The sequence below is a fragment of the Mirounga leonina genome, unplaced genomic scaffold (genome assembly GCF_011800145.1).
Source record: "Mirounga leonina isolate KUSES-001 unplaced genomic scaffold, KU_Mleo_1.0 Mir_151, whole genome shotgun sequence".
In the NCBI taxonomy this organism is placed as follows: Eukaryota; Metazoa; Chordata; class Mammalia; order Carnivora; family Phocidae; genus Mirounga; species Mirounga leonina.
The window spans coordinates 84,576,581-84,595,105 of record NW_023270377.1 but is presented as its reverse complement, the minus strand read 5'-3'; the positions used below and the strand labels follow the sequence as shown (position 1 = coordinate 84,595,105).

Here is an 18,525-nt window from a genome sequence, read left to right as displayed (position 1 = left end):
CTTGCTTTGAGAGTTTGGACAAGGTAATGAAATTTTCTGTCCTAACACTTTCCAGATAATACCTCTTACAATTGTTGATACTACACAAAGAACAATTAGCATAGCAAATAAGAACTATTAATTCTCATATTCTACTCTTAATTCTACTCTTTCTATGGCCTGGCATACTGCAAGCATTTCTCCTGAATGCAGAGTAGGTATTCTGAAAATTGCAAAACAGATAAATCAGGGTGAGATTTTTGTGGCATCGCATTAATAAAGCCAACATGTGGAGCATTCTCTGTGCCTCACCTTGTGCTTGTAGCTTGGCGTGCACTCCCAAGTGATAAGGATGAAGGACAACTGTGCTTACATTTCTTTATGCTTTGATTGTTATTTCTATCACCTACTCATATATATATATTCTTTAAATCACCATGTTCCAAGAGGATACAAAGATGCATAAAACAGAGTTTCCCATGAAATGAGTAAGGGAGATAAAGGTACAACAAATATGACATAATATATCAAATGTCAAATGCTTTAGGGACATTGAGGTCATGGATTTGGGGAAATTACAAGTGGGAAAAGTGTGAGAAAGATTCATGTTTCCTTTATGCTGTGGTCTTTAAACTGAGTCTTGACTGTGAGCATTTGGACATGTGGAGAGCTGGTTAAGACATTCAAGGTGCATAATCGTAGGAAAGCATGAGAATGATGGTTTGTCTGCAAGGGAGAGGGTTGGATGAGAAGTGTCTGTGGCAGGTATTTTGGGCAATGCAAGGAGTTTGTACTTGATTTTATAGGCAATTTTATTATTCACTTAGTGCCCATTATCCATTTTTATTTATTTGGCAAACATTTATTGGGGACCTCCATGTGGAAAACAATGGGCTGGATACTGGGCCCAGGAAGATGTATAAGATGCGATTCCTTCCTTCCAAGTTAGACACTTTAGCACTGCTTAGAAATATTCTACATCAAATAAAAAAAGCTCTTCCATACCCTGCAAACTTGTCCCCACTTTAGAAGACCAATGAAAAGACATATTAATGCTTTTGATCTAGTTTTACTTAATTCCTATATAACCACAGTGGGCCATGCCCCAGCAGCCTGTGGATATGAACGAGGTAACACAGATATTAAGGCACCAATATCATAAGTTGTGACACCCACTTGTATAACCATAGCAACTCTGGCTTTATCCTTCTCTAAGGTCTCCCTGGTTATTTCTGGGAGCACCTGGAATGTATTGCATTTGATACCCCATTACCTAAAAAATGCCCAAGGCAGGCATCTCACCACAGCCATGTAGTCAGTATCTCCGGAGAGATGGACTCCTCACCTCCTCGGTACTGTCCAAGAGCTTCCAAATCTACAAAACCTTCCACATGCCAAACGGTTCCCTAAACCTCTGGTTCCCACAGCATTTTTAGATTCTCTCTGTCTCCAGAGCAAATGGGGAGACTGCTCTTCTCAGCCACCTTCATGTTTCACCTGGGGTGTTAGGACTTAAAGCAACAGCTCTTAGGCTAAATCTCAAAAAGTGAGAAAATGGCTTCTTCCCATTCCGTGTGAAGCCTTTTCCTCAAAAGAAGTCAGATCTACTCCCTGGGGCTTAGCTGGGATACACGCACAATTTTGCCATCTCTCAGAATTCCCATTGACCCCCGCAAGCTCAAAATTCCTCTAAAATCACTGTCTTTTCACCCACTAATATCAACACTTCAATTTAGACATCTGGATGGTGAACATCATTGCACTAATTTAGTAGGCAAACCCAACTGAGCTATTCCATTCCACCCTTACATGCACTCCTTCCCCCCAGTGGGAGGTCTGGTTAGCCAGAAAAGTAATATAAATAAAGAGTGTGCAATAAACCCAGAGAATGTGCGGTATACAAAGTGTATCTCACAATGAGGTATCTATTTATTCAGTTCCGTGGGCAGCTTCGGGACAGGATAAGGTGTTTTAGAAGTGTTATTGCATAGTCACTTTCTAAAGGGAGGGCTGAAAAAAAAAAAATAAGTGCTGAAAAAGAGAAACAGACTATATTTGACTGGAAGCCCAAAAGAGACAAAATGTTTCAAAAACATGTGCATCATGACCTACTAATTTAGGCTCATAACCTCCTCTCTCCAATTACATTCCTGGAAATGTTTGTTTGTTTGTTTGTTTGTTTTTCAATTTCTTTGCATAGAATAACCAGAGGACCACATTGTTCAGAGCTGCCCATGGGGAAGAGGCAGACCTGAGCAGAGCTTACACCACACCTCCACGGAGCTAGCCAACACTTCCAGAGAACCACGTGATTCCCCGGCTCTTAATATGGTTTATTATAAAATCCTTTACCTGCCTCAAAGCTCTTTTCATCAAAGCTGCTTTTAAGCTGAAGCTAAGGACCAAAGAATGCCTTTAACAGAATCCTGAAATAGCTTTTAACCCGAGGCTGACGAGAGAAAGTGCTTTTAACCTAAAGTGCTTTCCTCTTAGGTACTTGAGCATGTACCTAGCACTCAGCATTAGTGGCTATGAGAACACCCTTAAGACCCAAATGAAAGAGACTCCATTATAGATATTCAAACCCGTTATATTAATATATTACAAGTAATATTTGAAATCATTAAGAAGTTTTACTCCAACTAAATTTGAATCTTTTCTTATTGAACTATGCATTCATGCAAATAAATTGAAGTCTTACCACCTGGGATTCTAACAAATCTATGCTGATATTAGGAAAAGTACAGTGTTCTTTCTAGATTTTACTTTAAATCAGAGTGAGCCAAAATTGCCACACCTTCTCTACCCTAAAAGAATCTCTCAACTTTTATCAGTCACTGAGTGATACTTCCAGCCTTAGTCCATATTCGTTGGGCTGACAAGGTAAATGAAATCATTTAAAATTAATTCAATCAATTATCTGAGTAAATTTTATGGATCAAGTTTTCTCCCTCGACTTGTCACTCAAACAAATAAAAGTACTGATTTCACGACACACACGTTACCTGACTTACGTGGTTCAGCTTAACACTTTTCAACTTTATGATGGTGCAAAAGTGATATGCTTTCAGTAGAATCTGTGCTTCAGATTTTGAACTTTGACTTTTCTTCCTGGGCTAGCGATATGTGGTACTGGGCAGTGGCAGCTCCCAGTCAGCCATGTCATCATGAGGGTGAACAACCCATACACTTACAACATTCTGCACCCATACGGCCATTCAGGTTTTCACTTTCAGTATAGTATAGGATCAATTTACATGAGATAGTCGACACTTTATTATAACACAGGCTTTGTGTTAGGCGATTCTGCCCAACTGTAGGCTAATGTAAGCATTCTGAGCACGTTTAAGGTAAGCTGGGCTAAGCTATGATGCTCAGTAGGTTAGGTGTAGTAAATGCATTTTTGTCTTATATTTTCAACTGATGATGGGTTTATCGTGACATAATCCCATGGTAAATTGAGGAAGATGTGAGTAAAGTTCCTACTAAGTCAAGTAAGTAGACAATCTAATGATAAAAGTTTTAACTTCAGAATAATTACAGTAAGTTATGTGATTGAGCAATTGAATTTTATGGACAGTTTCCTATTTTAAGAATACAAAGTATATCTAAATATGGGATAAGTTGGCAAAACTTGATGTCTTTGAATTTTATCCCCTTCTTCTTTTGCTAGTCCCCTCTGTAATTCCAATGACATGAAGACAGGCAAACCCCAAACAGAAAATATCCTCAACCCAAAATGTAAATAATCAGTCTTTGCTAAACAAAAGTTAGCCATGTTAAGCATTCAAAACGCACTAAAGCAAACTAAACTGAAATATATTTCCCTCCAACTTACCTGATCATAGCGCAAACTTTAGATAGAAATCATATTCTTTTACATACACTGTTTTCTCTTTCTCATTCGTTCTTTCATTTTTGTATTCATTTGTCAACCAGAAGAGAATGTAATAGAATGCAAATAAATAAATAAATAAATAAATAAATAAATAAATAAATAAATAAATAAAGCAATAGAAATACAAAGGGAAGAGGGGCACCTGGGTGGCTCAGTTGTTAAGCATCTGCCTTTGGCTCAGGTCATGATCCCAGGGTTCTGGGATCAAGCCCTGCATCAGGCTCCCTGTTCAGCAGGGAGCCTGCTTCTCCCTCTCCCTCTGCTTCTCCCCCCTGCTTGTGCTCTCTCATGCACGCTCACTCTCTCTTTCTCTCTCAAAAAAAAAAAAAAAAAAAAGGGAAGAAATTACATGTATCTTGTTCACTGTGTATAGTTTCCTTCACCTTGAATATTCTTTTCCAGCTTCCTTTATCTAGTAAACCTATTCATTTTCATGCTTCCAGCTCAGTTACCAACTCCATGAAGCCATCCCTGTCTTCCTCATTCTGAGTTAGTCCTCTCTTCTCTTTATCCCGAAATTATAATTTCCTCATTTGATTATTGTACTATCTTTCTCGCTGGACCGTGAGCTGTATTTTGTAGACTAAAGACCTTTTTACTCAATTTTACTTCCAGAGAAGTTGTTGCCTGGGAAGAGGTAGAAAGGAAAGGAAGCTGGACGTGAAATCTTTCAGTGGTTTTACAATTACTCTTTATTTACAATTTCATCTTCTTTCTTCTGGAAACTCGTATGTCAATGGACACTCCTTTGATGAGCCTGCTCCTCTCACCAACCTCACAATGTTGGCTTATCCTATGTTATGTTCTTAGACTTCTCTTCCTTTTTTCATTCTTCTTCTCAGACTACTGGGTATTATTCAAATACTCCAACGCTGAAATATTGCAGTCCTGTAGCTTCAAGTTCTATCTGTAGGCTTTCTAAACTTAAAACTTCGGCTTCATGCTCCAGACTCTCAAGACTCCAAACTTGCATGTTCAAATGTCTATTTGTCATCTCCCAAGATGTTTGGTTGACATCTCACATTTATCTAGAGCAATCCAATCCTTGCTTACCCGGTTCTGGCATGTTCCCCTCAGGAAATACCCAGCCAACTGCCAGCTGAAGTCACCCTCTGTTCTAGTCTCTCTTCTGCTCTCGTCAGCAAACCCACCTTAAAATATACTCCAAATTCAACCACATTTTGTCCCATTGTTACCAGGCTTATCTAAGCACCATTACCTCTCCCTGGAATATGTTACCAACCCCTTGACTGGCCTCTCTGCTTCTTTTCTTGAACCTCTTAAATACAGTCTCCACACAGCAATTAGAAGGATCATTTAAAAACCTCACTCACATTATTTCACTTCCCTGCTCAATAATTGCTAATTACTTAGAATAAAATCATACTTAAAATAATAGCTGATGACCTTTCTGTGACCTACAGGGTTCTACCTGCTTTGGCCCCTAGGCCACCTTTTCAGTTTCATCTGCAAGTCTACTTCCTGTTTGTCACCTCACTCCAGCCACAAGGGCTTCCTTACTGCTCCCCGATTGCACCCTGCTTATTCCCCAGTCTTATGCATTTGCTACTCCTCTGATTGAACACACTCCCCATGTATAGGCATGGTTCACTCCTTCACTTCTTTTGATCTTGAAGACAGAGAGTGGTGTATGAGGACAGAGAGTGTTCTATTCATTATTCCATCCCCAGCAGGCCTTGAAAAATACTCAGGGATGGATACAAAAGATGAATGAACACAAAAATTCATGAAATATTCACTTGGTCAGACCATTCTTTATACTGTTGTGATGCTGTGCAGACGCATGTGGAGGGCAGTATGCATGTATATGTGTATATTTGTGTGTTGTATTGCTTTGGGTAAGGAGAGGGATGGAGAAGTATAGGATAAAGTTGCTGCCTAGAGTAGACAAATACTGAAAAATCTTATATGCAATCTTTCATTTGAGGTAATAAACTCATTGTTTAAAATAAAAATTTCTTTCTGGCTGGTAGACTCACTTAAATGTCCATTGCATTAATTGGACCAAAATTGAGTTGAGATCTATTTCCATGAGAGTTTAGGAGCTTAAAAGAAGGGGCCAAGGATGCCTGGATGGCTCAGTCAGTTGAGCAACCAACTCTTAATTTCAGCTCAGGTCTTGATCTCGGGGGTGTGAGTTTGAGCCCTGCATTGGGATCCATGCTGGATGTGGTGCCTACTTAAAAAAAAAGAAAAAGAAACCAAAGAGTACTTCATAGTAGTCTTGTTTGGGCTTGAGGGTGAAATCTTGAAAGGTGGGGACTGCTTAAAGCCTGAAAAGAGAAGAAAGAAAAGAAAATAGGAGAAGCTGGGGAAGAATTCCATCATTCTGTCTAAGTGACAGTGGACCTGTCTCTGAAATTCACCTTTGGGCTGCTACTCCTGCATCCAATTGTACAACTTTGATTGGAGGCTGCAGACTACAGCCTCCCCTTGTTTGGGGATATCTTCTCCATAGTCTGGGCAAATCTCCTCCAGGCCAGTCCTTCCAGAACAGACATTATTATTATCCAACAGGGACTTTAAAATCTATTAGGTTAATGAGCTACACAAGTATGAATAAACATGCAGGGGGAAACTATACACAAAAGTGTATATATTTAGAATTTCTATTTATTTAGATTCCAAACTACTTAAAAGTTAAAATAATTATGCTTTTTCCCCCTGTATTTGCCTCTTTTGAGAAAAAAACACAAGTAAACAAGGCAATGAGAGAAACTTACTTCACTTGCAGTGTATATTAGAGATTCAGCAGAGAATCAGCCCAATTTTTGGTGTCTGTGTATCAAAAAGCAGTAGCTGATACTTTTAATCAAAGCCCCAAGGCATTGTAAAATAACACAGTACTTTATGAAGCACTTAATATAGATTAAATTCAGTAGTGTTTTAGCATTAAACATATTTTTCTGAATCTTAGTTCAAAGAGATAAGCCATCTGTAAATTACAGTACTTACTTAAATCACCCATTTCTCCAAAAATTATCAGTAAAGTTGCAGTAAAGTTATATGATGAGGGCTTATATGGTGAGTATTTTAAAGGAGAAGAATAAAAAGTAATAAGGATAGAAGTGGAGAAAATATAAAAGATAAAAGTAAAAACAGGATTGTTTGATAAGTAATCTGAAAGTTTGGGTCTAGAGATCTACTCTCAAAAAGAAAACCAAATGTTACTTATAGTTTAAAATCAAAGGTAAATTTCAGTTAAATTGCTAAAATTACCCATGTTGAGAATATTACTTTTGCCCTTCAGTATCCACTGCCCCTCCTCTAGAGCAACCTATTGGGAGATGATAGGCCCATGTGTATAGCGTTGTGGAGGGAGAAATATTCCAAGTGCAGGCTACTTATTATGGAAGCTATCAGGGCTAAGTTTTTTCTTATCCCAACCCCATTTTTAACATAATCTCAACCAACTGGGCATCTCTGTTGGAACTTACCATCTTGAGCATCTGAAGAGTGTAATTTATCAGAACAATGCTGGTGGTGGGGATGGTAACGTAAATAGCATCCTGACCCAGCCATCAGAATTACAAGACTCCAGACCCAGCAGTGTATTTCCTCCTTCTTATTTCATGGATCTCCTTTGGACCTTCGGTTTGAAACATCTCCAAGACTGGTTCTCCAGCCTCGAGTAATTAATAAATTACTTTGAGTTCCTAGTAAGTTCTTGGAGTTCCTTCCCACTGTCATTCCTCGCTATCATTTGAATAAATTCTTTGTGTAAGATAGCCCTGGTGACAGGGCACCTGGGTGGCTCAGTCAGTTGAGTGTTGGACTCTTGATTTTGGCTCAGGTCATGATCTCAGGGTTGTGAGTTTGAACCTCATTGAGCTTCATGCTGGGTGTGGAGCCTGCTTGAAATCTCTCTCTCCCTCTCCCTCTGCCCCTTCTCCCCCACTTCGGGTGCATGCAGAGGCACACATGTGCTCTCTCTCAAAAAGAAATAAACTAATAAAAGATAAATAAATAAATAAAGCCCCAGTGTTTTGGTTATTTTTTTAGTCGCAGCCCAAACCCTTAACAAATATACCTCATGACCAAAATAATTGTCTGATTTGGGGGGGGATGGGTGGAGCTAAGCCACTCGATTTGTTATTATTGTTTTCTGTTCCCCTCTATGTTCTTCATGTATGTGTAGTTTTAGCTGCTTTGTTTTCCTTTTTAAAATTTACTAGACTAGCTGCAACGGCAGCCCTGTGTCCTGAAAGCAGAATAATCATTTTGAAAAGCATGTGGAGACTGTCTTCCTGGGTAAATGATGATAACACCGTCACATTATTTGAACATTTAACTGCCTCTATTGAGTAGTTTTCCTCATAGTTTTGATTCATTTGGAATCTAACTGACAAAGATCCCATTACTGGGTGTTCTTTCCATAATTTGTCAAAAAATATATAGCAGAGATGAGGGAGAATGAAGCTAATTTTTAATCTGGGAGACTTAACCTGGTTATGCTGATGAACTAACTAAATCGGTCAAAAGTTGGAGAGCTTAAAGATTAAAACCCACAATTTCCTAGTTAAACTCTAATTCATTATGTAAACAACATGATTTATAAGTGCAGTCATGTGGAAGGTCTATTTGTTTTTCTCACCAAAACACGCTTTCAGAGAAAAATTGCTGAAAATGGATTTTCTCCAACCAATGTGTTGCCTGCCACCCCGGTATAAACGCTGCAGCAGGAGGAGGAAGACATAATGATCACACTAGCCAAGGCCATAGGCATTTGTGGAGCATTCCAAAAATATTGGCACCTCCAGCAAGAGGTGTTTTCTAAATACAAAAAGTTGTTAAGAGAGGAAGAAAGGATTACCAGTGAGCCCACAGATGGGGATATAGGTAGGGAGTCTGGAGCTCGGGGTTCTGGGCTGCTCCGTTTTTTGGAATATCATAAGGAAGGGGAAAGCAGAAATAATCCTTAGTGTTGTGCCAGGACAACAGTCATGGAAGTTAAGGGGGCAAAGCTAGCTCATTAATGCTCGCCAAGACAACAGAATACTCTCTCTCCCTCCCCTTTTCCTTCTACTGTTTTAAGATAGAAAGTGCTATGGTCCAAACACATTCCTACAGTTTAATGGTCCTCTTTGGTGTATCAAACCCTGGACTGTATCAAATTTACAGATGGTGGCAATCCTACAGCAGCCCTGAAATTTGACATTGACATTTTAGCTAAATCTCTATGATTTACTTTCTTTATTTTTTTTTCTATTTCTGTCTATGATTTACTTTCTTTAGATAACACTTTTTACTTTGCAAAGTCATTTAATGTGCATTATCATCTCCTCTAAGTTACATGATCCATCATTTTATGTTGAAGGCTAATGTTGTAGTCAAGATTCCTTTCATAGTAATTGATACAAACTTGTCTAAACTGCAAAAGTAAAAATGGAATTTAGTGGACTACTTAATTGAAAAGTCCAAGGGACAAGGATAGCTTCAGGCATGATTGGATCTAGGGGCACAAATACTATCAAATCGTTATTTCTTCTATCGCTCAGCTTGCTTTCCACTCTGTTGGTTTAATTCTCCAGTATGTTTTCCCAGAAGGTGGCAACATAACTTCTGGAAACTCAGACTCATATCCCAGTAGTTTATCAATTCCTGTAGAAATAAGGCTCCTCTTTCCTAGTAGCACTAGAAAAAGCCTTAGAATCTACTCCACCAGATCAACTTGGGCCATGTGTTCATGTCTGAACATGAAGAAAATCATGTTCATCCCTGGAACTAGAGGTGGTGGAATCAGTGCTACTCAGAACAAATGGCAGCCAACATGAGAAAGGCATCATCCCCTAGGGAAAATCAGAGTGATCTTACCAGAGAATAAGAGGACAGTTACAGGGCCAGTAAAACCAATAGACATCCACCATACTCTTCCTAACCAGTATCATCTGTAACAGTGGATCTCACTGTTGAGCCAAGACTGGCACTTTCTATTGTGGGCGTAAGCCCTCTCCTGAAAACTTTTGGTCAATGCTATGTTCGTGTTCTGGTCAAGTTTATTTGGTTGCAATAAACAGAAGCTCATTCAAAAATATTCAAATAAAATGGGAGTTATTGTCACAACACAAGGTATGTCATGGTACCCCATGGAAAAGATAGATGATCTCTGGAGTCAGGCATCAGAAAGTGAGGACCTAGGGTGTGTCTGCTTCATTCACCTCTCTCTGCAAATTAGTTCCTGGGCCCAGTCACCCATTGCACACAGCCATCTCCCCATATGGCTGCCCCTGGCATCCAGTGTCTAAATCTAGGCAGTTTTACTATTTAAGTCCCTGGCACTAACTACCTCAGTCTGTAGTATCCCAATTCTAATCATTTTGAGGGAGAATTTCTTTGCCTTGGCTTGGGTTATATGACAGCCTTGCATTTAATCAGCTTCACCACAGAGACTAAATTCTTAATTCCAGAGCCATACCTTGTTGGGTGAGTACAGCCAGTTTAAAGAGAGGCTAGAATTTAGAAGACAATTTTTGGCTTTTCTGGTAACTAGTCAAAGCAAACATCTCCCTTCTGCCTAATGATGTTGATCATATCTAGGCTCTTTTCTCACCGGGACACTATTGGCAATCAGGAGGGGACAGTTTTTCAATGAGGGATTGCCTACACTTGCCTGGACCATCCAGTAAGTGGCAGTGATGCACCTCCCCCACTTCCCACTTTAGAACAACCAGAAGTAGCCAGTAGCACACCTCGTCCCCTCCGGCGCATTATGGCAGAACACCCTGCAGTTGAAATTCACTCCTATCCACCCAGCTCAAAATCTTTCCCAAGTCCCATCTTCCCTTATAATTAATGAATTCCCAGCACTTAACTTCTTAAAGCAGGAGTGCATTTGCTGTTTTCACTTCCTCGCCTTCTCTTCAAACCTTGTCCACCACCATCTGCTTTTCAGCTTCATTCTTCTACTAACGCCATTTTTCCTCATGGTCACCAATAGCCTCTGAATTGTCAAAATTCAATGAGAACTTTTCACCTTTATCTCCCACCATCATTCTTCTGCATCTGAAATGCTTATCCTCATTCTTGAATACCTATCTCTTTATTCTTCTCCAAACCTTCAGGTTCCTTCTGCATGTCAGTCTCTTTTACTCAAGCAAGGAACTAGGAAGACCTCTCTCTGGTGGGTTGACTCACCTTCTGTATCCAGTTAACAAATCCTACAAAATCACCCCTTCTTTCTGTTGTCACAGGTCAGGTTCTTACCTTTTTCCTTTCCCTGAACCCTGATACTTTGTAACTTTGGACATAGGATTCAATATTTTGGTGTCTCTGTTTCCTCTCCCATAAAATCAGGTTAATAGTATCTACCACCAAAGGGTTGAGGATTCATGTAAAGATTTAATAAGTTAGAATACATAAAATACTTTGAACCATGCCTGGCTTAGTTTAAGGGTACAATGAAGCTTCACTGCTATTATTACATAGCCTTGAGATAGCATTAATCACATTATATTATAAATGCTTGTGAGAGTTATCCACCACCACCACCCCAGACTGTAGGAGATCATGCTTCATGCATCACTGCATTTTCCGGCAAGAGCACAGTGTTTGGCTTATAGTGGGCATGTTATAGCTACTGAATGAGTGAATCAATATTTGTATTCTTTACAATATCCAGCACATGGCAGGTGCTAACGAAATATGCACTGAATTGAATTTGATAGAATTGAATTGATAGGGAGAGAATACAGAGTAAAAAGTGCCGTCATATTAGGTAAAGCATAATGAGTTCATTTTAAGGGAGGAGAAATTTCCTTTGGGACTCCTCCTTGGGTTGAATCTAAACTGATGTATGATTCCACAATCCTAGCAAATTTAGAATTGTTTTAATCTATTTATTTGCTCCCCAGTTTCAGTTTCCATGTCCTGTCAATTCTCTTTGTTGTCATTCTCATAGCGTAGCTTAGGTCACCAACAACCTGGACTCCTGTTATCATCTTTATCAGTAAGCTATTGCTGCATAACAAACAAACACAAAATCTCAGTGACATACAGCAGGAAGCACTTACTTCTCATGTGTCTGTGGGTCAAGTAGCCTGGGGCAGGTTTGACTGGACAGCTCTACTTTAAGCAGAAGGTCTGACTAGACTTGTCTCCTAACTGAGCATTGGCTTCAGTCTCTGCCATATGTATTTATTCTGGATCCCAGACTGAAAGGGCAACAGCTACCCAGGGAAGTTCTTGTCTTGGCAATAACAGAAAAGCAGTCAGGTGAGTAGAAATGTACAGTGCATCTTAAGACCTACATCTGGAACTGACACATGGTCATTTTTACTCACAGTACATTGGCCAAAGCAAGTCTACAGCCAAGCCCAATATCAGTGAAATGGGAGAAATAAATGTTGCCCACTGTAATAAGTTTTCCCACACAGTCACATGGCAAAAGCGGTGAATGTACAGATCTAATTCAGAGAAGATGAGAAGAATCATGAACAATGATTAAATTTACCACAACTCTATCCTGACTCTGGTCTCCATAACACCTTCTTAGGTGATCACATTAGCCTCTTAACTAATCTCCTTGTGTTCAGTCTTCTTCACAATCTGTGCCTCCATTTGGTTATGAATGTTTTGGCTGTAGGGGATAGAATGCACAGTTAAAAATGACTTATATTATCTCACTAAATAAGAAATCTAGAAAAAAAATGATTTAGGTTTAGAACTTCAACAATGTCTTTGAGGTCTGGGGTTTTTTGTGACTTTTTTAATCATGTTAGCTTTTGTCTGCAAGCTTGGTGTCTCATGGTGATAAGATTGTTGCAGTAGCTCCAGTGTCACATGATTGCACAACGATATCCAAAGCAGGAAGAAAAAAGAAAGAGTGCCTCATACATGCCTCTCCTTTTAGCTGGTTAAAAAAAAAAAAAAATCTCTTGTAGCTTCCCAAGTCATTTCTCCTTACATTTGACTGATTATAGCTGTCTAATTACTCAGATCTGCAAGGAAGACAGAAGTCAATAGGGAACATTTTCAGCCTCTATCTTACGAATGGACTCTAAAAACAAGAAGTCATGAGGGGAATAGTGTATGTATAAGAAATCATTGGTGTCTGCACACTTTCAAATAATTTAACCTACCTGACTAAAATATTTAAGGCTCTTATAACACATCTTCATCTTCTTTTAAAGCTTAATACATCAAGATTTCTCTAAATAAGAATGAGTGAATGTATCCCTCAGCATATCTCATTCTTCCTGCCATTTTTCCCCATCACTGATGTGTTTGTATACCTTCCTTCCATCTTCCCTAAATGGCCTTTTGTCCCCTCTCTTACCTCTTCACTTAGATCTTACTTTTCCTTGAGGATTTGTTTCTTCTCTGGGAAGTCTTCTGTGGGTACCAAAGACTGGTCTGGTGTCCTGCCACATGCTCAATAAATATTTGTGAAATTGATTTGAATAATAATTTCCTTTAGAAGTTTTTATACTTTATAGCATTTCTTCCTGACTATAATCTCTAGCCAATTTAAATTATTCCAACTGAAGTTGTGGATTATTTTTCTTAGGTAATAGTTTATGTCATTTTTTTTTTCTTATAGTGGTGGCTGTTTTTGAACAAGTCTTTGTTACTTGACCAAGGATTCAAAGCAAATACACATGATTATTTCCCACTTCTCTACACTCTGTTGATGTTTGGGGTTTATCATCTTTCTGTCTCTTAGATGAAAATGTACATTTTCATACTGAAATATGTTTGTGCTTTAGCCTTAATTACTCTCCTCCCTGCTAGGTTGTCCTTAACTCAAGCCATCAACTTTTCTAAGAAATGGATGAAAATCATGACTTCCTTCAAGTCTCATCACATTCCATTTTGACTGCCCCTTTGTAATATTTCACTTACCAATCTGTTATGCTGCATTTTATTTTTCTCCCTACTTCTACTACAAATATTTTTTGAAAATCATTGAAGACCTCCACTGATGATTAAGACAATGTCTTTAATAAATGTTTATTGAACTTCTAGTATATGCCAAACATTGTCTACTTACTAGGGACCCAGTAAGAAAGGAAATAGGTATAGTCTTTACTCTCCTTGGTTTTGCATTCTAAGCAGGGGAAAACTAACCAGTAAGCACATCAATCCAATATGCCAGGCAGAGATAAGTGCTCCAAGGAAAGTAAAACAGGAAAGTATCATGGAGAGTTCCTATTGCAGTGCGGCCATTTTTTAGAAAAAAAAAAAAAAAAAGTGGGTAGGAAAGGCTACAAAAGAGACCTAATGCAATGGAGTTTCATGCAGAGGTCATAATAAGTGCAAAGTCCCTGAGGCAGAAGTGGGCTTGGCATAGACAAGAATCAGTAATGTGGACAGCCAGCAGGCAAGTGATGACGGGGAGAGAGGGGAGAGGGAGCAAATGAACTCAATTAATGGATGAAAGGGCAGGTCATGTATTACCTTAGAAGTTGCAGTAAGGAACTGGAGTTCATTTTGAGCAAGATGGGAAGCCCTTGAACCTACTAAATATTTGATTCATTCTCAGTAACAAAATCTATGCTGTTTTTAAAAAATTGGGAAATGGATGGTGGTGAAGATTACACAAGAATGTGCTTGGGGCGCCTGGGTGGCTCAGTTAGTTAAATGTCTGTCTTCGTCTCAGGTCATGATCTCAGGGTCCTGGGATCGAGTCCCGCATCAGGCTCCCTGATCAGCGGCGAGCGTGCTTCTCCCTCTCCCTCTGCCTGCCGCTCTCCCCTGCTTGTGCTTGCTTTCTCTCTCTCTCTGACAAATAAATAAATAAAGTCTTTAAAAATTTTTTTTTTAAAAAAAGAATGCGCTTAATGCCACTCAACTGTCCATGTAAAAATGGTTACAATGGTAAGTTGTATGTTATGTATATTTTACTGCAATAAAAAATATCTATGAGCAAATCCTGTAGGCCAGAGTCTGTGCTAAGCCCTGGTGACCATACAAACACATAGAGCCTGTAGGCACTCCAAATCTGCTTTGAGAAAATACATTCCATCTATTATAAATGTAAATACACAATGCAAGGTAGGATAAATCATGTTCCCAATGAGAAGACCAGGCTAGGATTTCAGAGTGTGTTCTCAGAAGCCTTAGTCTGGAGGGATGCCGTTTGAAATAAAAGGATCTTACTCAAATAAGTTTGGGAAATAGTGCATCCTCCAGCCCTTTGTGGGGATTCCCAGTGCAGAATGGCATGTCACAAGCTGTAAGAATACACATGAAAGAAACCTGTTTAACTTTGTTTAACCCAACATTGCTAAACCATTTTGATCATAGGCCTTTCCCCCCCAAATTGCCTATTAACATCCCGAGGAACTGGTATTCCAAAGAACTGATATTAAAGGAGACACAACACTGAGATAAGAAGAAAAGAGTTTGTGGAGAAAGTGTGGTCAGAGCTGAGCTATAAAGGGAAGGGGACACTTAGATGTCGAGGAAGGGCATTCAAGGCAGGAGAGATGTTAAGAAATCCACTTCAAAGTAAATCTGGAACTTGCCTCTTCAAAGATCATTGACCCACTGAACGAATCTTCTAAATATACTGATAAAATTATAATTTTGGTGATCATTGACAAATTTCTTCTAAAACACTAAAGATACCAATTCATTAAGATTAATTACTTTGTAGAAGTTTTCTTAATTCCTTGTCACTATTTTATAAACAACAAAGTTATGCCCTGTCATCCCAGCCTAATCGATGGCGGAGTGTTAGCTTTCTTTCTCTGGGCCCAGGGTCCTCTTCTATAAAGGAGGGACTTATGGCCTTTGTATCTCTGCAATAGACCCCTTGGAATTAAAGCAAAAAATCAATTCCTATGCAAGACACAGATTTCAGCACGCAGTGGGTATGGAAACAGAATCAAATTAAAGAACAACGCAATCTTGGATTTTAATGAAGCTCATCTTTGTTTCTTTTGCAGATCAAATTTTTGGCTCTCATCTGCACACAGTGTGTGAACGTGAAAATTCCACAGTTCCACGGTTTGTAAAGCAATGCATTGAAGCTGTCGAAAAAAGAGGTGGGTAACTGAATATGCAGCAATTTCCCCCATTAGCGCACCCTCTAAACAACCAATGCTCAAGTTAACAGCACTCTTTGATTTGTCTAGGAAGCCATGCAATTAAAACTTGACTTTTGTTAATCGGTTAAGAGGATCAAGTTTCTTATTAACTTCAGTTTGTTTTTACAATAGGGACATCAGTAATTCCCACTAATTTTTTTTTTTTTAATATTTTGTCTGTCTGACATGCTGTTGATTCAATTGCAAACCTCTTGTTTTCAAGCCAGTGATAAAACATTCATAAAATATCAGCACTCACAGTGTTAGAACCCTCCTAACATTCATGTTGGTAGATGTTGTGCCAGAACAATTTTTGGTAAGCCCCCAACATTACCCAAGTGAAGCAAATAGCATTCCTACTCACAAACAGTGATATCCCGTCTTCCATGTGTTTCTGTTCAATATAGAATATGGCTAACTGGTTCTCCCGGAACAATTAACAGATACACCTCTAGTGTCAAGACGACCTTTGATTCCTATATTCCAGTATTCTGTTTTTCATCGGAAATTATTTCATCTTACCACGGGGAACAAACCAAAACCCAATTGACTCATCATTTCTTTGCTGGTCTATCTGTGGGGTGTTTTTCCCTCAGACTATGACTTCATTCATTCAAGGTCATTTTCCCTGGAAGATACATACAGTAGATGCAGAATCTCAAAAAGTGTATTGTATAAAAATGTGAAGCTTCATCACCATCTGTTACAAGTTTACAACATATTCCCAGGATCTAGGGGGATATATATCATGTAAAAGATAGAGGTGTTTTCAGAAAAAGAATTGGTGTATCTATTCCCATTTTCAGCTCCCAGTCTCTTAAAACAATAGAACCAAGGGGAAAAAAATCTTTACCAAGTTATCTACTAGGAAAAGGCCATTTTAATTCTCTCAGTGTTACCTGGCTTTATTATAGAAGCATAATAAAAATGGCCTGCAATTTCCAACTCCTGGAAATTCATACTTTAATTATACTGTAAGGACAGCCTTGGGATCCTATTATTCCCATATCAGTAGGGAATGAGAGAATAACAAGAAGGGGACGAGTGGGTAGGGAAAGTAGAAAAAGAGAGTGGCTTTGGGGGAAAGCATATCAACACATCAGAGAGAAGAGCTGAGAGCTCACAGAGGGTAGAAAACAGTAAAAGCAGAATGAACACAAGGAGAGGTATCTGTGAGAAATGGAGTCAATTGGAGTTTAGAGAGAAATGTGTTTTTATTGCATGTTGCAATCTCGTTTAATTTTATAAGTTCATAATTTAGGAATAAATATTATTTAATAAGTACTTAAAGCCAAAATGGATCACTGAGAATGTTATAATGTTATTATTGCCAATAGCTAAATTATCATTATTTTCAGGAAATCTTCATCCACTTATAAATACTCAGCACCGACGGTGTGAGCACTATTATATTAGAGCAAATATCCGAATAGGACTTTGGGGGAGCTGTACATAATAAGATGTGCTCACATGTAATAAAAAGACTCTGTACCTCTCTATTTATGTACACACCCGAGGCAAAATGAAAACTCCGCTAGATATAGCCTGGTGGTGTGCAGATACCATAATACAGTAGAGTAGAAAATATCTATAAATAGAAACTGTATCTTCTGTTCACGGCATTTTGTTGGCGATTTTTAATAAAATAAGACAATGTTTTTGCTGACAGCAGCAATCATATCTGGCATTATATTTCATTGTCCCAATGTTTACTTTTAAAATGAATTTGTAGATCCAGCACTAAACAGGCGCTAATCACACATATGATTATTAAAATGACTCCTAAGCATTTTAATGAAACTCAAAGACTTTATAATTCCACAAAGCAACTGATAATTCAAAGCACTTTGGCAGTGTCAGCTTAAAGGAACTCTATGGAAATATTCAATAAAAACTCAGAGGCACAAGATAAACCTCTCACATCATTGCAAGATTTACGAATGTGTACTTTTGATTATATTTTTCTATGAGCATTTTGTTGGATTAATATTCTTACATTTATACGCCAATTCTATTTACTCAAAGTGTTGTTTTTACTAAATTCTGGCAGAAAGCACCTTAGGACAGAAATAATTTATGTGAATCTAAGTCCAATGTTTATGCAGGCTTCTGATGACATTTTATGCTGGGGTTGGTATTAGGAAGTAGCATATAAAGGTGCCAAGTCTCTCAGCACGGCTGGGACTCAGCATATCTAGAGCCCTCCTTCTAATGGCCAGATCCTCCTTCAGCCAAGATACTCAACGGCAGAGTCATGGGAAATGCTTATGGACCAGTTATGGGAAAGGCACATTTAATGAAAATTGTGTGTTTACTCCCACAGTCTTAGGGAAATGGCCTCAAAACTCACAAATGCAGTACACAGAGTGTTATAAAAATATTTGTTTCCTTTCTTTTTCTCTTAAGATTATTTCCCCCACCTTTACAAAAGAATCATCTATAAATTGTAGCTGTATTTTTGTAATACTTCTCACATGGTTGATTTTGAATGAAACAGTCTCAGGAAGGCAGATCTCACCATTGATTGATTAATTCATTGATTCATTGACTGATTCATTCATTCATTCATTCATTCATTCATTCATTCATTCATTCATT

General features: G+C 38.6%; 1 protein-coding gene across 3 annotated transcripts in view; it reads left to right on the top strand.

The window, feature by feature from the left end:
- ARHGAP15 (Rho GTPase activating protein 15) overlaps positions 1-18,525 on the top strand; it is a 600,902-nt gene that overhangs the window by 362,590 nt on the left and 219,787 nt on the right. For all 3 annotated transcript variants that reach the window (XM_035008115.1, XM_035008116.1, XM_035008117.1), the window contains one exon: positions 15,787-15,885. In XM_035008115.1, coding sequence (XP_034864006.1) covers positions 15,787-15,885 — 99 coding nt within the window. The remainder of the gene's footprint in view (positions 1-15,786; positions 15,886-18,525) is intronic.